This window comes from Belonocnema kinseyi, chromosome 2 (assembly GCF_010883055.1).
Source record: "Belonocnema kinseyi isolate 2016_QV_RU_SX_M_011 chromosome 2, B_treatae_v1, whole genome shotgun sequence".
In the NCBI taxonomy this organism is placed as follows: Eukaryota; Metazoa; Arthropoda; class Insecta; order Hymenoptera; family Cynipidae; genus Belonocnema; species Belonocnema kinseyi.
The window spans coordinates 63,558,565-63,579,773 of NC_046658.1; the positions used below are offsets into that span (position 1 = coordinate 63,558,565).

The following is a 21,209-nucleotide window of genomic DNA, read 5'->3' on the forward strand; positions in this document are numbered from 1 at the left end:
CATTATATCTCATTTTATTATAAGATATATTTATATCTTTAGTATAATGAATACTATCTACATTACATGGCCACATTACAATTATGCAAATAAAAAAGCTGAAAATTAGCGCACAATTCAAGACGACCGCCAACATCCAAATGATGAAAGTTTAATGAACTAGAACGTTCTGCGTGTTATGCGCATACTAATTACCCTTTCTTTAGATCAAAAAATCGCCTAATTTTCCGGGAAAGATGGAGGAAATATTTATTTAAATTATTGTTTACAATAATTTCAGCTTAATATATTTAATTACCACAAATTCTTTTTATTAAGCTAGAAATTTCTAGCAAATCCAAACTGAAAGATCGAATTTATTTGTTTGATTAATTCGTTTACAATTTTTTTTAATTTACAGATTTTTTCACTAGCAAAACGTGAACGACACGTGTAAAATAACGTGTCACCGTACTTTTAATACTTTTTTAAAGATTAAAAAAAATGAAAAATACGTTTTTAAAAGTATTTCCGGATGAACTGCTCATCAAAGTAAAATTAAATTTGACTATGAGTCACTTTAAATTCAATACATTAAAACAATAAATTCAAGGGTAAATCACCATTGAATTAAATTCTATACCTATTTTTAAATTTCTTTAATTATTTTGAAATATTTGGATTCCCCTTAAAATCCACTGACTTTAATGCATCTTTTTGGATTTTTAATTTTTTAAATTCACCTTGAATTCTTAGGGATTTTATCAGATTTTCATTAATTCTATTCACTCTCATTTATCGGAATTCCATGTAATTTTTATCGATTTTCAACATTTTAGTATTAATTTCAAATTCTCCTCTTGAAGTCTATAAAATATTTTTTAATTTATTAAAATCTTACTAGAATTATTGAAATATTTTGAATTTCTTTTTTGAAATAATTTAAATTCATTCAGAATTTACTATGAATTTGCATTGATTTATCCTTAATTTTTAACAATTCTTTGAAATTCTTTTAAAGTTATTTGATCTTGCCTTGAATGCTGGTCACTATCATTTTATTGAATTTGATGGAAATGTCATGATTTTTAAAATTCAGCTAAATTTATGTAATTTTTGTGAATTGCACCAAAGTCTCATGAATTTTGTTGAGTTCTTGTAAATTCACTCTAATGTTATTGAAATAAATTAATTGGAGTTTTGGATTTGATACAATTAATTTGAATTCTGAAATATTCTTTTTAATTTAAATGAACATTACTCACATTGTTTATGTATTTTAGGGGTCGCGCAAGTAATAAATTAAACGTCTTTCTTTTGTTTCCCTTTTGGATTTAAGGCAATATTATTTTGATCTTTATTGAAACAAAGGAAAAATGTATGATATACTTTGTGCATGACCCCTTAATTATTTTTATTCAGAATTTGGATTCGTAGTTAGTCACGTTTTTTAAACCTTTTTTCACATCAATGTATTACATCATTTTACTTTTATATAGAAATTTTCTTTTTCAAGATGAAAAATATATAAAATGTAGTATGTGGTTATATATGTTGAAACTGAGAAAAATTCTAGACCTATAATGCAACATATTATTTAATCAAGCCAGACGTATATCACAGTATTTCAATTTATACTTGATATGAGCAATATTAACTTGACTGTTAAACAACAGTCTATAAAGGTTTTCTTACTATAAATTAAAGATAACCACTTTTTAACATTATTGTAGCATTATTTAAATTAAAAAATTATTTTTGTAAACTAAAACTTATCACAAATGGTTACTTTTTACTTTTATAATAAAAATTTGAGCTTTTTTACATCTTAATCCTGTGATACGAAAAATTTCACTTTGAAGCTTGACATTTTATAGTAAGAGCGCTCATTTTAAACAACAAATTAAAAAATAGTGTAATAATTTATTTGAAACGTTTAGCATTTCCAAACTTTAAAGTTAACAAAATCACGAATGTTCATATATTTTTTGTTTTGGATGTGACTTAATTTACATAAGGCATTAATTTAGCACATTAATTAATAAATTTGCAATTAATAAGTCTGATAGTAAACAAAATTAAATTTAAAAAACTCCAAACTTAGTCGTAAAAAATTTTTAAACATTGCGATAGAAATTATTGTTATGCAATTTAAAAAATAGTTATTTAAGGATGCTAGAAAAAAATCGAGACCAATCCGAAATATAAAGTAACATAAAGTTGCTTTTTCTCATGTCAAATAGAAATTTATATACTGCTAAATACGTCGGTATTTGGTCTAAAAGAATTGTAATTAATAAAGTTAAAATTTTTATCAATTATATTATGAATATAAATATGACATTTCTCTTCACCGTTCAACTCAACCTGAATTCTTAAACATATTCCGAATTTGTTGACGTTCATTTCTTTTATATTTTAGAAAAGAATAAGAACGTTTTAAAGATATAAATTTATTTTTCATAATAAACAATACAAGATGGAACCAATTGCATACTGATTTTACAGTGACTCACAACAATATCTTTATGAAATTTACTATATCTTTTTTCTATAGCGTTTTATATTTAAATTCATATAAAATACAGCACCCAATAGTTTTGGGGTTGCGATAATTAATTATTAAATATTCCAATTATTATCTGTCAATGTTCAAGTAATAAAAAGAAAATATATATAATAGGCAATAAAGTTTTAAATGATTGAAGTGTAAGAACTGTCATTTATATGAAACAATATAATTCTATACTTATTTTCTTTTTTCGTGGAGCAACAAACATCACTGATTTAGCTGCACACTTCAACAGTGCTCTTTTCGATATTATTTAAGATTTCTCGTCATGTAACCGTTAAACTCTAATTTTCTTATAGTAATTTAAAACCAGGAATGAATACATGGAACTCGCAATTATTATAAGATTATATTGCCGATTAATCCATGTAGCACTTGTGAAGTGATCTTATTAAAATCACAGCGGGTAACCGAGTACAGTTTAAGAAGGGTTGAAGCGGAACGAGGACGCTGTTTCATTACGTTAGGAATGTTTTATGGTGAGAAATCAAAAAATTACATTAAGATTAAACCACCTTCAAAGACAACTTTCTTGAATTGAAATTTATCACAAATCTAACCGTACAAGTAGGTAATATTATATAGATTCGAACGTCATGAAGAAATAGTGATATAGGTTTTAAAGTAGGGATGATATGAATAATGAAATACATTACCGAATTAGTATTTTTAAGGGTGTTTATTATTCTTACCTAGTGCTTTTTTTAAAGCTACAGCTGTTGCAATTGCTAAAGCTACCTTAGCCACTATGAGAGCTTTTCCAGCTAATGCAGCAACAGCGTGCATCATTACATAAAGCATGGTAGCTTTCGCAACACCTGCCATTACCAGCATCATTTTACCATATCCTTTCTTCTTTTTTCCTCGTGCTGAAAAATGTGACAGTGTAAAATATTATCTTTTTTTATTTTTTGTATAATATTTAATCAGAATGGTAATATCAAATACCCATAAAATCCTTTCATTTGAATTTACTCGACATGAAACTCTCTTGTCATCACCATGGTTAGAATTTAAATAAGATTTCTAGATTTTTGTTCAAAATGTCATCTCGCATCACAATACAATATATTAATTTGAGTTTGAATTTAAACTAAAAACTCCTCTCCACAAAATTTGCAGCGCAAATGTAAATGCTTGGCCAAAAAGTAATATTTCTACTTATATAAAGCGTCTGTTGAAAACTTGTAATTCTATATTAGTATGCCTGGTCAAAAGTTATGTTTCGACTTACATTTTTGCAAATCTCTGTAATTTTGAAAAAAATCTTGATTCACCTCAGTAATAACTTATTTTTATATCGGTTTTAATCGAAAATCTCACGGTTTGCTGTGTGAAAGAATGCAGAATCTATGTCCATAAGAGTTTTAGTATAAACTTAATAGAGCATAAATATTCAACAGTCTTTTACTTATAATTTTTTAACAAAAATTACGTTTTTCCCAAAGAAAGCTTCATTACTTGAAATCAACCTTTGCCTAATAACTTAAGGATTATATTTTCCAAGGCAGCGCCTAAATTCCCACAACTGATTTTTGAGTATGACCTGATGAATTGCAATTTTAAATGCAATTATTTAAGAAAATTAATTCATGGATATGGAGTTTCTGTATTTTTCTCAAACCTTACTCTAAAGTCGAAGTGAGGAGCAATTAAATTTATATGTTGCTCAATTTCTTATGGATAAATTATTTTGGCCGGGTGCTTCGTAAATTAAATTCAAGAATTTAATGTTAAAACAACTGAGAAATTTCGAATTTATTTTTTTACTCGACAAGTCTAGAGATCCTCTAGAGAGAATAGAGACATATTGCCCCCTACACTGGTCAATACTTTATCGGAAGCTTAACATTTTGAACAATTACTTTGTTTAATAATATTTAAAAGTATATATATATTTCAAGATAAATATCATTACCTTTTCAATTATGTATAATGCTCATGTAATGAGTGTTGTCACTATTCTGTATTAAATCCTCTTGAAATTAAAATTGTTATTTACAAATCGGGCTAAATCAAGCCAATCTCTTTAAGACTTCTAGACAAATCGACTTTAATTTCTTCAGAATAGAAAGCATCATTCAATTCTAGGGGCTTATAATTTCAGACTAGTATTTAAATCTAGTATTCAATTAGAGAAAAGGTGTCTAATACTTTTTAAATTTCACAAATGTACCATATAAAACTCACATAAAAATACACTGTTTCTCACATTGGAAACGTATCATCCATTCCAAGCTCGAAATAACGCAATAAACCGCAGCAATTCAGCCGCGAAATTACTTATTTTCCAAGTGTATTGGAATTTTGCCTACCTTCTTCTACAAGAGCATTTTCTGCGTCGGCAAATGTTTCCTCTTCATCTTTCTGACGAACCGCACTGCCGTTGATTGCGGGGACAAAATTTATTATATTATGAACACCACAAGCGGACGAATTTTTGACACAATCGTTCTTCAATTCGTTAAAATTTAAATTTCGATTTATAGGATCGGCAGAAGCAGCAGAAAAGCCGCCCAAACTTAGTAAAGAAAAGGCGATGATCGGTCGAAGCATCTTCGACAGGGACTGACCAGGAACTGGCCAAGAAAATTTTTATAAAGCATAAAGTAATTAGTCTGCAAATAGTTGTAACGTTACGCCATACAGAGCGTGAATTCACATATGCGGCTGCAATACGCACGGAATCATTGTATTTTCGCGTATGACTTACTTCCGCATCACGTGGGAATTCCATTAATTTTTCGAAGCTTAGTATAAACAACTCCGCTACTCATAATCTAACTGTTCCTAGACTTTGAAAGGAAATTCCATGAAGAATCCGTAAATATTTCACAAGATTTTGGTTCAATGACAATGCATCTATTAAGTTTAATGTGCTTAATAAAACAAAATTTCCTGTCAGTTGAAAAAATATTTAAGTAATTTAAGAAATTACAAATATTTCTTCATTTTTTTGTGATATTATTTAATTCGATCTAAAAGCATACACTCGTTATATGAAAAAAGATTGCTAGATTCATAAATTCAGAAAATTAGCTTGATTAGTATCCCGATCTGAATTAGTGAAAAAGACTGATCAAATAGTAAACATTCAGTCGATGATTCAAAACGCGAATCTGAATCAATTAAGCGACTGCAATCTTATTCAATTTTCTTTGTGAAACAGATAATTTCAATTAATTTTAAAATAAGGAAGTTGGAATCACTTATTAAAATCTGACCCCTTTTCAATTAGTAAGAAGCTACAGTAAGAAATAATTCAATTCTAAAAGTTATTTTTGAAATAATTTTGTTTTCCAATTTCCAATTTTTTTCATAAAAACGAATGCCTTTGCTTTCATACGAAATAAATCATTTTTTTAATTTTTAATTTTATTTCTTTTCCCAAAAATTCTATAATTTCTACTTCATAGTCTTACTTCTTTCCCTAGTCACATTTTCCTGCATTTTACCGTTTCTGTCCCGTTTTCGATCCTTTATCTTAGCGGTTGGGTTATTTGAAATTCTAATATTAAAAGACGATTTCCAATCTAAATCTAAATCGTACTAACAAAATTCTTGGATCCAAATAAGTGCGTTTCCTTTATAACCTTTCATTAAGCCAAAAAATCCGTTTACTTTATTGTATTGAATATTGTTTAAAGGCAAGAAACCAGTGTATTGTTCCAAAGAAATTATTTGTATGGGCATCCAAAGAAAATTTTGTTTAGTTAACTGATTCCAATCCTCTGAATTAAGAAAAAAATGTTATTGAAATAATTTATTCATCGATAAGTGTAACAAAAATATTTTGGTAATTTTTTCACTTTATTATTAATTGATTAACTTATATTCCGGCATATTTTATCCTGCTTTTCTTTTGAAATAGAATTATTATGTTTTTATTTCCCATTTCATTAAATTATATCTTATTTTTCTTTAGCTTTATCACTTTTTAACATGTTTTCCTTTTTGGTTTTTAAATAATCAGGACAGAATTTTATTAAATGAGAGCAGCTTCAAATAGACATATGTAGAACAGGATAATATATTTATTAAAAAGAATTTAGATATTCTATTTTAGTTTAAAATAGTATAGGATAAAAATGAATAAAATAGTAAATGTTTACAGAGTACATTAAGAGAGAAGTGGATAGCAAAACAACAAAAACTGCTCCTAAAAAGAAGAATAGACGTAAGCAGGTAGGTGGAGAATAGAATAGGGTAGAAAAAGGATAAACAAATGAAAAAATAAAATAAAATAAATTAATTATAGATCAAGAACATCATTGGATAGAACTTTCTACAATTTCTTCCGACACGGAATCTATTCGAAGAGTCTCTTAAATGAATATTAATTAAGCACTATTTGAATAAACGAAAAGAGTTTAGAAACGTCCTGCTTAATTAAAGAAAATGGTTTTAAATAGAAGATAAATCTCAATTTACTAGAGCCTCTAACCTAATGAATAATCAAGACTACCGAAGCAGTCACGATTACGCCAGAGGATGTAAGCGAAGCGAGAAACAAGTAAAAAGTAACAAGAAACTTGATAGTAAACACTGCAGTTCTGAGCACGTGGTGAGTATGGCTGATTTGCACGTGCGATCTTCGAGTACCTTGTCGTCGAGTTGCGGTGAATGCGTTCGTTTCGTTCATTTCGCCTCCCACGATATTTATACTCCAACAGAAAGTGGAAAATGAGGACTAAAAAACCAAGTCTTTTCTTCGGCTGCCGAGATCGCGACGCTTTGTGTGCCACTGGGCCGATTGAGCATCCTCGATTCCCTCTATCTCTCTTCTCGTAGGTATACGTAAGACTCAAGTCGCCAGGTCAAAGGTTGCGGTTCAACTTCGTTGACAGCATAGAGCCTCTTGGTGCAATTCATGATGCGGCAACATTGACAATAATTCCAGTGAACTCGAAGCTTATCTAGTACTGATCAACATTCTTGTTTTGCTGCTGTTCGTGGCCTAAGGGAGTTGGAGTTCATAAATAGAGAAATTAAGTCAAGATGAACATATGTCTTCTAGAAGAAACTTTTTTTTAATATTCGATAATACATAAATTTTTGTTTTTTTACCTTTTCAAATGATAAATGTCGAACACAACATCGTAAGCAGTTGTCCGCTTGCATGTTTTTGTTTGCTCGGACATGTGTATGATTGTGTGAATATTATAACGGATTTGTGAATGTGTGGATGTTACCAATGGAAAAGTTATTCGAAAGTGAAACTCTCAAATAAAGATTCGATTGTTTTTAGGCATTTTCAATATCTTTGAAAAATCTTTAGAATGGTTCAAAAAATAAATATACAGAATCATCATTAAAATACATCTTTAACATTCAACATTTGCCTATTTATTGAAAAACTAACCTGAATTGATTTATTGTGTTTTGTTTGCTTACTCTTTATATATTTAGGTAGAAATTTGAGAAAAGTAACCAAAAATTTGAAATCGTTTAATATTTTCTACTAGATTTATGAAATTGGAAATTCAGTCAAATTTTCCTATTAGTTTCAAAATTGTAGACAATTTTTTGCGTGTTTTTCTGAACTGAGTTAAATATAAACTTTTCTTTCAAAAAGTTTAATATGTCGAATCTGAAATTTCTTCAACTTGAATTAAAGAAACTTGCCATGATTTCGCATTTAGGGAAAACAAATTTCGTCGTGCTTCCAGAATCGTGAATTTTACCATTTCTTTCATGAAACCACAAGCTAAATAAATTTTTGGTTCCACATATTCAGCTTTTTCCGAAAAAAGTATGCATTTCACGCAATCTAAGAAAAGTATTTTTACTATTTTTTCCAAACATTATGAATGAAACTAAACATTTATTTTTTATTTCTGTACTTTTGAATGCTGTTCATTAGAAAAAACTGTACATACAAACAAATTTTCACAATTTTTCAATCAATAGGAAATTATAGAAAATAACACTTTTTAAATTTTAAAATCTAACAGGCAAACATTAAGATATTATTTAGTTAAGATATTAATCGACTTCAACATCTTTTTTTCGAATGCATATCCGCAAATTTACTTTTCTTACCTCAAGCGATTCGATTGATTTTAGAATTTTCAGTCGGCACTAACTGACAGCGAAAGACGAATTTATCATCTTATGATTTGATGGTAATAAAAGTTTTGTCATTTGAATGATACACTTTTTTAATTCATCGCGAATCTTTTTATACTATAATTTTTTAATTAATACTATCGTATAATTATTGCATGGTACTTTTAGAGAATAACGTATTCCTGAAAAATCTTACAGAATATTTACAAAAATGTTGTGAATATTTTTTGAAACAGAGAAAAAGATATCTAGACTAATTTAAAAAGAATTATATCAAAAGTTCAATCATTGTAAGAAAATTAAATAGGAATTCCATGCATTAAAAAGATGTCCTATATAAAACACTTAACCAAAACTCCGCTGAATTTTGGCATACAACTTCAATGGAAATTTCTTTCAGATTTCAGACAGATTTTTTATGATAATTAGACGGAAAAGTTCACTTGGTATTCTATATTCACATCAATATTATCTGAATCAGAGAGAATTTATAGGAAGTCCCACAATTATTTTACCGAAATTTTCTATTCCATCGAAATTTAGATATTCACAAGAAATTCTCTGAAAAGTCGAGATTTCTTTTAGAGTTTTATGAAAATCCAAAAATGAATGAATGCATATTCTAAGGAGAGTATTTAAACTCAATTTCTATTTTTCATATTATGTTATGCTGAAGTTTATGTGTATATATGGGTTTCATAAAAATAAGAAAGAATGCATGTGAGATAGATATAACATGCAGAAAACGGTATTAATTTGAACTTAAGATGTACCTAAAAATTATGTTGCGCGGAAATTGAGAAAAAAAGAAATTGCATGTCTGACCAATAAGTAACTTTTCTACTTCTGATGGGCGTCCGTTAGAAACTTTTGTTTCTACTTCCCGATACTTATATGTCTAATCAAAAATTACTTTACCTCTTCCTTTTTCACATTTTTTATTTGTTAAGGAATTAATATAGAGGGAATAACAAGTTTTAAATGGAATTTAAATTTCTTGAAATGGAACAAAATGTATCAATCTAAAAAGTCATATATCATTAAAAAAATCATTATAAGTAATCCAGCTAATTCTTTACAGCTTTTCATCTTTAAAAAGTATATATAATCCACATCACAACTATTTGTATTGATTGAATTTGCTGCTTGAAATTTGTTCATTTGTACTCCTATGAATATTTTCGTCAGAATCTGGTTCCTCTTGATAATAAGTTAATTAAATCTGTGAGAGAAAGGCACAAGCGCTTATCAACACGTGACATAATTTTGAGATAAATCATGTTGTATATTCCTGGAATTCTGTCTAACCGGAAACATAACGGATTATTATATTATTTTAGTACAGATTTCAAATTTCAACAAAATATGTCAAATAGTCTACCATAAAAAAAACATGAAAATAGGTCAACGTTAGCCTAGAGTAGTTGAACTCAATGTATCGAAAACTAATCCTATCCAAATTTTTATAAAAATGGCAGTTAAGCGTTTATGCCTTTCCCTCACGGACATAAAGTCACATTTCTTTTGACATAAGTATCGCATCAATATAATAAAATGCTTAACATCAAAAGTACCTAACACAAAGACACATCCAAACTCCGAACAAGCTCTCTAATTATAATCTGTCACCCAGACAATCTACATTTCGGCCACCAACGTTCAGCTCACTGAATTCCTAACTCAAAGCATCCTCATTTTGACAATCCCGTTAAAAACGTAGTCCAACAATACTTAATTCCTTACAATGGCTGACTCTCTGCACTAATTATAGAGTGTAAGCAAAGAGACTTGAGTTCAAAGGTTGTATAGGAGTGTGACGTCCGTATAATAGCTTTGATTTGGGGTTCACACTAAGGAATAATCCTGAACCCATTCTCGCGCTTTTCGTGAGAAGGACTATGTGCGTGCACAGAATGTAGCAAAGCTCTAATGCCATTAAACCACCATTACAAAGGCGTTGGGTATAGATACCGACGATGGGATAATCGCGAAGTAGGTAACCAGCATGGGCTATGCTTCTTTCGTTGTCGCATCTCTAATGCGCTAACCTCAATTGAGAAGTTTGCTATATCATCTATGACGATGCATTCCAAATTATACGGTCAAGCGAATTTGCAGAAAGTGGCCATCAAACTCGTACCTTGAACGGAAGTTATGTTGATGGCTATAAACACATGCCGCAAGGTTCATGTCATGTGAAAAATTGTATACACTGTATTGTGAATTCTCCTACTGAACATAAGTGGATGTTATTTTGAGACTTGAATGATTTGGATGTGTGTCTTGTTTCAAACGGCAGACCTATCATCTAGCTTAATTCTTATAATGGATAAGGAGATACATAAAAATAGAAGAATAAAAAAAGAACAATGCGAAAGAGAATGGTTCTCAGTCAATCAGAAATAAAATGTTGAAGAAGTTTCATACTTAAAAAGTGTTCACGCCAAATAAAGAAAGTTGAATTCGAAAAACAAAGTATTAAATTTTATGTTTTATAAAGTAAGCATAGTTTTCTAAACAGATATAAAAAAATTAATATAAGGTAACATTGTGAGGATGATAAAATGTGAAACTAGCAATTTTACGTAATCAGTATAATATATGGTAAACGTTGAAACATTATTATGTTTGAAAGCATAAAGGATGTTTACTAACATCTCATTTCTACAAATTTTCTTCGTAGTAGCAAAATGCAGTACGCTATTTTGAGTTTAGAAAGCATCTGATAAATTGAAAACAATACTCTCATTTTAATGATACAGCTTTCTGCACTATAAAGTGATGTTGATTTATTCGCATACGTATTATGATTTTCGAATTTACCAAGATATGTCGTTGATTGATGTCATAAATATAATACAGGTGAATATTCAAGAATTTGCGTAGAAAAATATTATCCTTAATTGCTTTTTACACATTCACATTCTTTGACATTGTTAAACCTTCTTTTGTAAATAGAAAACAATTGCCACTAATAATGATAGTTGCAAAATTGGTCAGAATTCATATATTACTTGACATTTTACAAAAGGTGCATTGCTCGCAAAAATTCATAAACATTCTGCAGGAATAAAATCGTAAAATATTTTTACTTACATTTTATTTTATAAATTTAGATAATTATATATTACTATTTACGAACAAGGTTTACATTTTTACAGTATAAAATGTTAATTGAAATTTTTTATACTATATGCTTTTAAATATTTAATCATTTATCAATCAACGTTTTCAAGGAAATGTTTAAAATAATAGATACATGGTATAATTATCATTTAATAGAACTCAATCGAGGATTTCATTGTAATTACTTCTTAGTGTAATTCTGATTTATTTTTAGCTCGAATAATTTATATTTATGGAAAAATTTTTTAACGGGAGACAGTTTTTTAAAAATAATTATAATGAACAGATTTTATGTAAGAATGGCAATAAATATAACAGTTATATGTAGGTTAATATTCTGCTTTCATGTCGCAAATTTTTAACTAATTCTGCTATTAAATGGCACAGGCATATTAAATGTCATGTTTAAGATTTATAGTTTTCTCTTTCTTCCTTGTGGGAAACTTTTTGAAAAGCAGAAAAAAATCAAAATGTCAGGTACTGTTTGAAAACGGTAAAACCTTGTACCGCCACACTGAGCTAAAGAGAAATATGCTAATTTTACAGGAGTTTGTATGGTAAAATAGTATCTTAACTTTAAATAGCATCTTATGCTTTCTTGTCTCGAAAAAAGTTGAATAAGGTTATATAAAATTTATTAATAATATTTACTGCCAGTTCTGTAGAAGCAAAATTTAGCTATTACTATGTTGAAATAAAATTCCTTTAATATTGGCAACAATTCAGAAAATAGTAGCGAACTTCATTGAAGTATTCTCAGTAATTAAAATATAAAAAATAAATCATGTCAGATCAAAGTAAACAAAAAAAGTTGCAACGATCGAAAATGATGAACATCAAACATAACACGATATAAAAAATATATAAAACTTGTTATTATATCAGAAAATGTCATCTTAATGTATTTTTGACATCTGCAAATTAAATATGAAACTCAACATTATTAAAATACAATTGAAAATCAATCATAGATTGGTATTTAGCTAAAGTCTCGTAATAGTAGACTAAATAATATTCACCCTAATTACGCTTCTTTCATATTAAATCACACATTCGAAATAAATTATTTTTTCTCTCTTTTAACTAAAAACGAAATTTTTAATGATATATATGAATAGTTGTAATGAAACCCTGAAAAGTCACTTTTCCTAAGAACAAGGAGCTAAAATCTCCATCCACACCCCCGAGATAAACTAGCGGTTAGCACCGCAGTCGCGGCGATTCTAAGTTAGGTAGACTAGTTACTCTTACCACGCTCTATTCTAAAGGTCACGCCAGATCAGGAGGCCAACGGAGAAGCACCAATGGGACGCTGTAAGTCCTTCTCCCTTGCCCACTATGTCGCGATTCCGAATTTTCATTGGGCACCCGCATCTCACCGATATAAACTTTTTCTAGTGTGTATAAACTTTCCACTCCTGAAGACTGACCACCAAGCAATCCCGGGCTCGGCATGTCTATTTTTTTGTCGACTCGGGAATAAAGGATTAACGAATAGATTTGCAGCGAGCTGGGCTCTCGACTTGAGTGGGTCTCTGTGTCAGGAAGGTCACATACCCGCTCCATCGGATTCACATCCCATCCCCGTCTCATCGCGATCCCGTACCAAGAGCCAACAGCTGCTTACCATCACATGGATCCCGCAAAGAGATTATGTGAGTACTCGCAACGTAGATAGATAAACACATAGTCACATCAACTTGTAGACACACAAACACACAACCATGAGCACATACCTGCATGAATGCATGAATATGCTACATACAATGGCACATACGTGGGAGCCTGCTCATCCCCTTACCTTGCCACCTTCTATCGGGACTGGTATATATCAGCCTGAAACCTTCGTCCTGGCGCCAGTCTCTTCCAGTTGGGTATATAATCGGTGGTGCGCGTCCCTTGTGTGCAACTGTTTAGTTACGTTACGTGTGTAACGAAAGAGGGTTCCCAGCCCTAACTTTAAAAGAACTTCTGAGTTTAAAAATCAATGAAGATGGATAGTCGAAAGTGTCTGTTTCTACTGCTGGTTTTGAGTGCAACGACCTCATTTGTGGCATCTTCAACGACTGGTGATGATAATGTGTTGGAGAAGGGCTACAGAACCTTGTATAGGGTCTACGAGGAGTGCCAAATTCGAAACGTGGGTGTTTCACCTTGTTTAAAGAAGAAGGCAATAGACTTCTTTGAAAGACTTGGACGTATCGATTCTCTGCCAATTGCTGATAATCTGGAATTAGTGAGAGCACCGGATGCTCCTGAACCAACAGAATCACCGAATGTTGCGAATTTAGAAACAACTTTGGGAAGAACATCTGGAGCGTCGAAGGATGAGGTCCTTAATGATATTCTGTTTGAACGTGTGGCTAATTTGATGAACGGATTTAATGTTCAGATCAGATTGCCGAAGACTTCTTCAAGTGAATTGAAGAGGAGCATTGAAGAAGGTAGAGGAAAAATGAAGAAGATGATGGGCATGATGATGATGGGTATGGCAATGAAGATGGCGGCGATGGTACCTATTGCTATGGGTGTGCTCTTTTTGCTTGCTGGAAAAGCCCTTATCATCAGTAAAATCGCTTTAGTTTTGTCAATGATCATTGGATTAAAGAAGCTTTTGGGACAACAAAAAAGCGGTGGTGGTGATCACGGAGGATGGCAGCAGGGAGGTGGTGGTGGCGGCGGATGGGACCGAAGTCTCAAGGGAGTTTTAAATCCTTTGAACATGGAACTTTCGGACTCTGATCGTCAATATGCACAAAATCTTGCATATAGTGGGGCGAGACAGATGCCGACGACACAGAAATAGTGATTTTTCTATACTTTGTAAACTTTTCTGAAAACTAACGAAATTAACGATTAACATTCCGAGGTGGTTCCCTTGGTGATGGACTCGTCACGTTTAAAAATGCATTTTTAAGAAAAAGACTGCTGCATTCTTTGGTGACATTTCAAAATTCTGTAACGTAATGTGCGACGGTTTGTTATTGCACACTTGAATGTGATTTACTTTAGCCGAAGCGACGGAATTCTCTTACTCTATTTCTTAATTCTCTGCGATTGTAGGAAGGAACTCGAAAACTACGAAATTTGTCAGTCTAATCGCATTTTTTTACTCTCCATTATTCTAATTTATATACACTTCATTTCTAACTTCTACACAAACCGATAATCTATGTTCGAAATTGTTAAAAAATTATCAACATTCATTATGTGTATTTAATTCTCACTTTGGCGTATCACCAACGACGCAAATATTTATTTATATTATAGAGAAATTAGGGACGGAAATAATTGGTGATACAGCTAAGTTGAAAATATTAAACGCTTTAGAAAAAATGCTTCTATATAATTTTTCTAAACGTTCTATAACTATTTATCAATTATTGACATTAGTACTAGAATACCACAGAAGACTACTGATAAATCTACTGACTGTGTCTTTTCATTTCGGGATAAGTTCGATTTATTTATGTTCAAACTCGGAATAGCATTCGTTGATATTAGTACTAACCCACGAATCGGTAACAGAGTTGGCGAAAATACCGATAGCAGTTGTAAAATAGGAACAAAAGATAATGACAGGCGCCTCGAGTTTCTTTTCCCCTCGAGTTTGTCGAAGAAAAATATTTGAGGGAGAAAGAGAATCGATTGCGTGCAAAAGACTTGATGTACCCACGGGTTTAATAACACTAATCGCTTAACGGAATCGAGAAAGACATGTACATTGATCGCATCAAATTGCGGAATTTCTCTCTCATGTAACTCATCTTTCCTGAATGTTGAAAACAATGCGAAACGAATTCGAAATTACTATAAAAAACTCCTATATGTTTAGAAAAATAAATCTGTTTTGTGTTTGATTTTAAAATAAATTAGGGTTAGAGACTTGTATTTGTATGTATATTTTCACTTTGGTTTTAATTGATGCACTAAGAATTCATCTAAGATAAAATTGCAAATCTGCCTCCAAGTTTTTATAAGTAAGGGTACAGGCCCGAAGTGCCTGTCAGCGTATACGCGTATCTCGATATTAATCGAGCGTTAACAGTAATATTTATTCTTAATTGTAAGTCGATGTAAGACGATGTAAAGCCATTGCAAAATAAAGTCATTTGTTTTTATCAATTTTTGGTTTGATCAAACTTTTCACTTCCTCTTCTAGAATTTAAGTATTTTGAAATAATTCTAAGGTCCTTCAGAAGTCTTCATTTTGAATTGAGTCCCAAAACTGCTGCGAAAAGGGCGAAGAAAAATCCAGCGAGTGCAGTCGTTGATGAGAGAAGAATCATGCCCCCAATCATTATGGGAACTAGGACCAAGAGCTTCATCTTGTAGGCCATTAACAAAGCCACCATCTTTGTATCTTGTTTGTGTCGTCTTCTTGGTTCAACTGTGAAATTAAAATTATATATTAGAAAGAAAGATAAAATATTCAATTTCTTCAAAATAAATTTGATTTCTAACTCAACATTTGAAGATCACTTAAGAAATGTTCAACAAATTTTAAGAAGGATAAGATCATTTTTTATATTTATTCCTTTTAATCTTCCGTCGTAAGTTGCAAAACTAAATCAACATCTTTCAAATTAAATTTCATGAACAAACATAACCTTAAATAAATACAAGTTTCAAGATATTAATGTAAGTAAATAAAAATATAATTAGCGTGAATATGCTTGGAAATTCTGGCGACATATTTGAAATGTTAATTAGTTAGATTTTAGAACAGTGGATTTAGAAAAATTCGGAAGTGATTGAAAAAATATTTTATTGGCGAATTGTGACTAGAGTTTAATATTCCAAGTCTAGTTGATATCTGATTACAGAATTTTATATTTGAGACAATTTCTCATAAACAACCTGAAATATTTAAATATGGATCAAAAAATAAAATATTTTGGAAGTTAATATTGCTGGCCTTGAGATACCTTTCGATTTAAGTGCATCAATTATTATTGGTCAGCAGGAGTCTGTAATTCCGATCGGATACACGATTGCATTCAAAGTAGAATCAAGATCATGATTTTCTTGGAGGAGTATGAAAAGGGGCCTCTGGATAATCGTGGGAGTACGTGACTTCTGCAGTTTATTATTTCAAATCTGATAATACACGATTAGTTTAAAATGTTGCTGCACGATCAAGGAAAACGATGCGATGAGGATATAATGATAGAGGACAGAAGTATGGATACTGTATATGTGAGCCTATTTCCTCTAACCTGATTTAGGTTGAAAAATGTAAGATTTTCTTTAAAGACATCATATGTATAATAAATAATTAAAAACTAATATAATTATTTATTGAAACATCGATTTAATCAAAGACTAATACTTATTTTTGAATTGCCAACCCAGTGCTATTTTCGATACTATCAATATTTAAAAGGATAAATAATATGGTAATAGTGGACCGTCCATAAACTACGTTACCAAATTTCGGCTTTTTTTTACCGCCCACCCTCTTCTCCAGCCCGCCTCATTGTCGATCATAGTATTTTCTTACCCCACCCCACCCCCCGCATAAGTAACGTAGCCGTTGGATCAATACGGATTTCAATTAGTTAAAAATAGCTGAGTTTCCAAAAAAAATATGCATTTTTATTCAAAATTAAGATGGTAAAAAGTTTGTATAAAGAAATTAATCTGCAACCTAACAAAAAAGACATTTTTAACTCCATATTTGAATCCTCAAATGAAACAGAAGAGTTACATCTTAAATCTTGAAAGTCAAGTATTTGATAAAAAAGTTGATTTTAAAACCAGAAATTATGATTTTTCAACCAAATAGTTTAGTTTTCAACTACAACACAAAAATTCGAATTTTTTACCAGTTGACTTAAACTGAAAAGAGGAATATTAACATACATGAACTATCAAATAAGTTTTTTGATTGTTGAATAAAAAAAATACGAATTATATACAAAAGAGTTGAATTTTGAACTCCAAATAATGATTTTACTGCAAAAGATTACTTTTCTGCTTAATAGTTCAATTTTCTAAGAAATAGTTAAATTTCCAACTGAATTGTTGAATTTTCCCCAAAAAAGTCAAATCTTCAACCAGAAATATAGTCATTTTGAACGAAATAGTTCATTTTCAATTAGATACGTGAATTTTTAAACAATTAAATGAATTTCTATATAAAATAAATCAATTATTAATTAAAATATAAATTTATAACTAAGATCGAAATGGTTGCATTTTGAGTTAAAAAATTATGTCTTAACAGAATGAAACAAAGTTTCAAGAAAAGACATGAATTTTCAAGAAAACAGTTGTAACTTTAACTAAAAAATATGAATTTTTAACCAAATGGGATTATAATATTAGACTTTTGAACAAAAAACTAACTTTGCGGAAGAATAGTTGGATTTTCTCATTAGCTTCTATTAATTTATTAAACGTTGGCAAAAGGAAAAAGTTTCTTTAAAACAGGAAAGAAAATAAGAAGTGTTTAATCCTCAAAAAGGCAGGCGGGTCTCAAAGGCCCGGCGGGTCACAATTTTCGAGTTACAAAGAGTTGTGTATCAAGTGTGGGCTTGTGGATGGAAATTTCTTTTGGCGAAGTCTAAATACATGAAAAAAATCAGGTTTTCTGAAAATTCCATTTGTGGAGTGCTCCACAGAAACGTGCATACTTTTTACTTACACAAACAGGCAAGCCGGGCCTCGCAGGCCCACTGTTCATTGCAACATCAGCTTTGAATACCGCGAGGACAAGAGTATCCATATCACTCAAGTTTGCATGAAAAAACAGTTTGAGTGTATAGATTTCAGTTTTACAGATTTTCTTTTTATTTTGAAGAATTTCTATTTTTTTGCTTGTTTGTTTCTATAATACATCTACTGCTTGCAGGTGCAAACATAATTTATCGCGTAAACTCTTTCAAATGTGCGCTCGCACTTGTAACGCATGATATTTTAATGTCGTAGCGATTATTTTGTCATAATTGTTGTAATAGTTGCAATGCTGGTATTTAGAAGGAACAAAAGTACAGGTTATAAATCTTTTTTATAACGCAACAAAAGGAGGCGTTGACACTCTCGGTCAGATATACTATTTATATATGGTTCATTGTAAAACGAATCAGTGACCTCACGCAATGTTTTTTAATTTTTAAAAAAGTCTCTTCAGTCACAGCTTTTGTGATTTATCGCAATTTTACTGGAAAAAGGGAGAAACAAATCGGCTTCACAAGAAAATGTATCTTGGTAAATTTTGGTTTGGCATGTCATAAAAATGCGTGCAACAAATATTTGGTTAACACGATCAAGTGTCAAAATTTTGCAAAGCTGCATTATAAATTTAAATGTAATGTTATTATCAAATGTAATTTTGAATAAAAATGATCAAACTTCTTAGGTGTTTCTATACATTTACTGGAAAGAGACGTTTGAATTTCAATGGGCCTGAGAGGCCCGGCTTGCCTTTTAACGTCACGATTTTAGCTTGCCATCATGAGGGTAAAGTAAGGGGGAAAAGGGAAATTGGCAAAAGAGTGTGATGTCTAAAATGTACCGTTGCAGGGCCATCTTTCTTAAAAATCACAACTTTTGTTGCAATGTATCATCAGAAACCATTCTAAACTTAATCTAAGTTCGTAACGGTACTTTTAACGCCCTCGCTCCCACCTTTTACCTTGTCACAACTCGCAGTTTTGAGCGTGACCCCCTCCCCACCCACCAACGAATTGATAACGTAGTTTGTGCACTGTCACTAGGCACAGTACTAAACAGTATTTGCAACTACCGTATATCAGGATTGTTTACCCAGTATAAGAATTTTTAACAAATAGAGTATACTAATTTAAAAATAGGACCAGTATCCTGTAACTAGTATTATGATTTTTCATGGGTATATTTATTCACTACAAGTATCGTATGTTCAGGACTTAAATCTTCACCCTTTTTATCATGTTTAGTAAATAGCATTTATTTATTATAAACTCTAGTATTGGTACGGTTAGAGAGTACTTTCTTAGGCGTATGATGTACTGAGTACTCACGACCTGTTCTATTTCTGTTAAAACGTCACTGGTACCCGTATTTTAAAATGGTACTATGCAATAGTATCGCGTACTTGCCATAAATTATAATACTGGATACACGTAAGCCATGCTAGGTATTAATCAAATATCTTTATACTAGAACCTCGCACCAAAAAAGTTTTTATAATTGGTATTTTTCAGTAGATAACGGTACTTATTATTTGCAAAAAAGCTGGTAACAGTACCGTCTTACAAATACTACAATTGCCAATAGGCACAAGGTATTATTTAAAAACTGAGTATAAATACAGCATAATCAGTACTTGAATTGTTATTAGGCTTACATTACTGTTTAACATAAAATGTAACGCAGTAATTTGTATTTAGTACATATATTAAACTCATCACTTAGCTTGATCAGGCGCTATTAACTTTATTCTAATACTATTTTGCTGCTAAGATTTGTCCTGATTCTGTACCTTACCCGCGTTAAAAATTTTCACCTACTAAATTAGTAATAAAACTTTTGCAGAGATATGAATAAAACTAACATTGTTAAAAGTAACTAGTATAAATATCCGTAGAACAAAAAGTACCTGCTTGTCTCATATAAGAATGCACACTCCGAATAGCTGACTTAGCATCCTCAATTGCATCGTTTGCCTCATCAAGAAAGCCCCTCCTTTGATTATGAGAAATTTTCCTTTGCTTTCGAGTACTATCTGTGGGATTATCTTCTCTTGAAATAACGAATCCCACAGGAGGTTTGTTTGGTCGATCTTTCTCATCAGCTTCACTATCATAGTCGTATGCTACAAAACGAGGTCGAGCCTGAAGGGCCCTAGTGACACAAATCACAGCCATCAGCGTCACGACTAGATTCACTCTCTGCCTCATCTTCAACAATCGTCACTAGGGTATCTGCTCTTTCGATTTTTTACATGGTAGCGAAAGCACCAGAACTTCTCGTCACGTAACTATTATCTTCAACATACTTTTATTTTCCCACAAGTTTCCTTTCTTCTTCCTTCACTGATTATTTTTTTACTTTTGTGATCGAAGATTTTTCACGGAACACCGAGCAACCCTTTGCACTTGAATGAATTCTTCGAGGGAATTTGAAGCAGAGCAGATCGATTAACTTTAAGACTTTTCGGTCACGAAAAGCTAGAGTCCAGAAGCAGGGTTTATAGGCTATAGAACTATTAACCAGAGGGGTACTTAATAATTTAATAGATGATATAAACGAACTTGTAAAGAATGATCGAGGAAACGCACAGTACCACGAACGATCGTGAACTAACCGATCTGGTCTCGATTCTGTGGACAACCTGCGGGGGTATGCGGGTACCCCAGAGGGTGCACGCTTGAGTTGCCGAGAAAATCGGCAGTCCGTGAAAATTAGCCCGGGGATTATAATGTGTGCTGTAAGTACTATGATCGGCGGAAGAGCGATCGCAGCCTGGCGGGTCGGT

At 31.3% G+C, this 21,209-nt stretch overlaps 2 protein-coding genes across 2 annotated transcripts in view; one reads left to right on the top strand and one right to left on the bottom strand.

The window, feature by feature from the left end:
• Window positions 1–15,871, top strand: part of LOC117182692 — a 57,047-nt gene extending 41,176 nt beyond the window's left edge. Inside the window, exon 8 of the mRNA XM_033375796.1 lies at window positions 13,728–15,871. Within this exon, the coding sequence (XP_033231687.1) occupies window positions 13,728–14,552 (825 nt within the window). The 3' untranslated portion in view covers window positions 14,553–15,871. The remainder of the gene's footprint in view (window positions 1–13,727) is intronic.
• LOC117167130 lies at window positions 14,367–21,003 on the bottom strand. The gene is made up of 2 exons (XM_033351819.1): window positions 20,331–21,003; window positions 14,367–16,136 (listed from the first exon to the last, which is right to left on the bottom strand). Exons 1-2 carry the CDS (start codon window positions 20,629–20,631, stop codon window positions 15,952–15,954), a joined length of 486 nt encoding a protein of 161 aa, XP_033207710.1. The 5' UTR covers window positions 20,632–21,003; the 3' UTR covers window positions 14,367–15,951.
• Window positions 21,004–21,209: the final 206 nt, after the last annotated feature.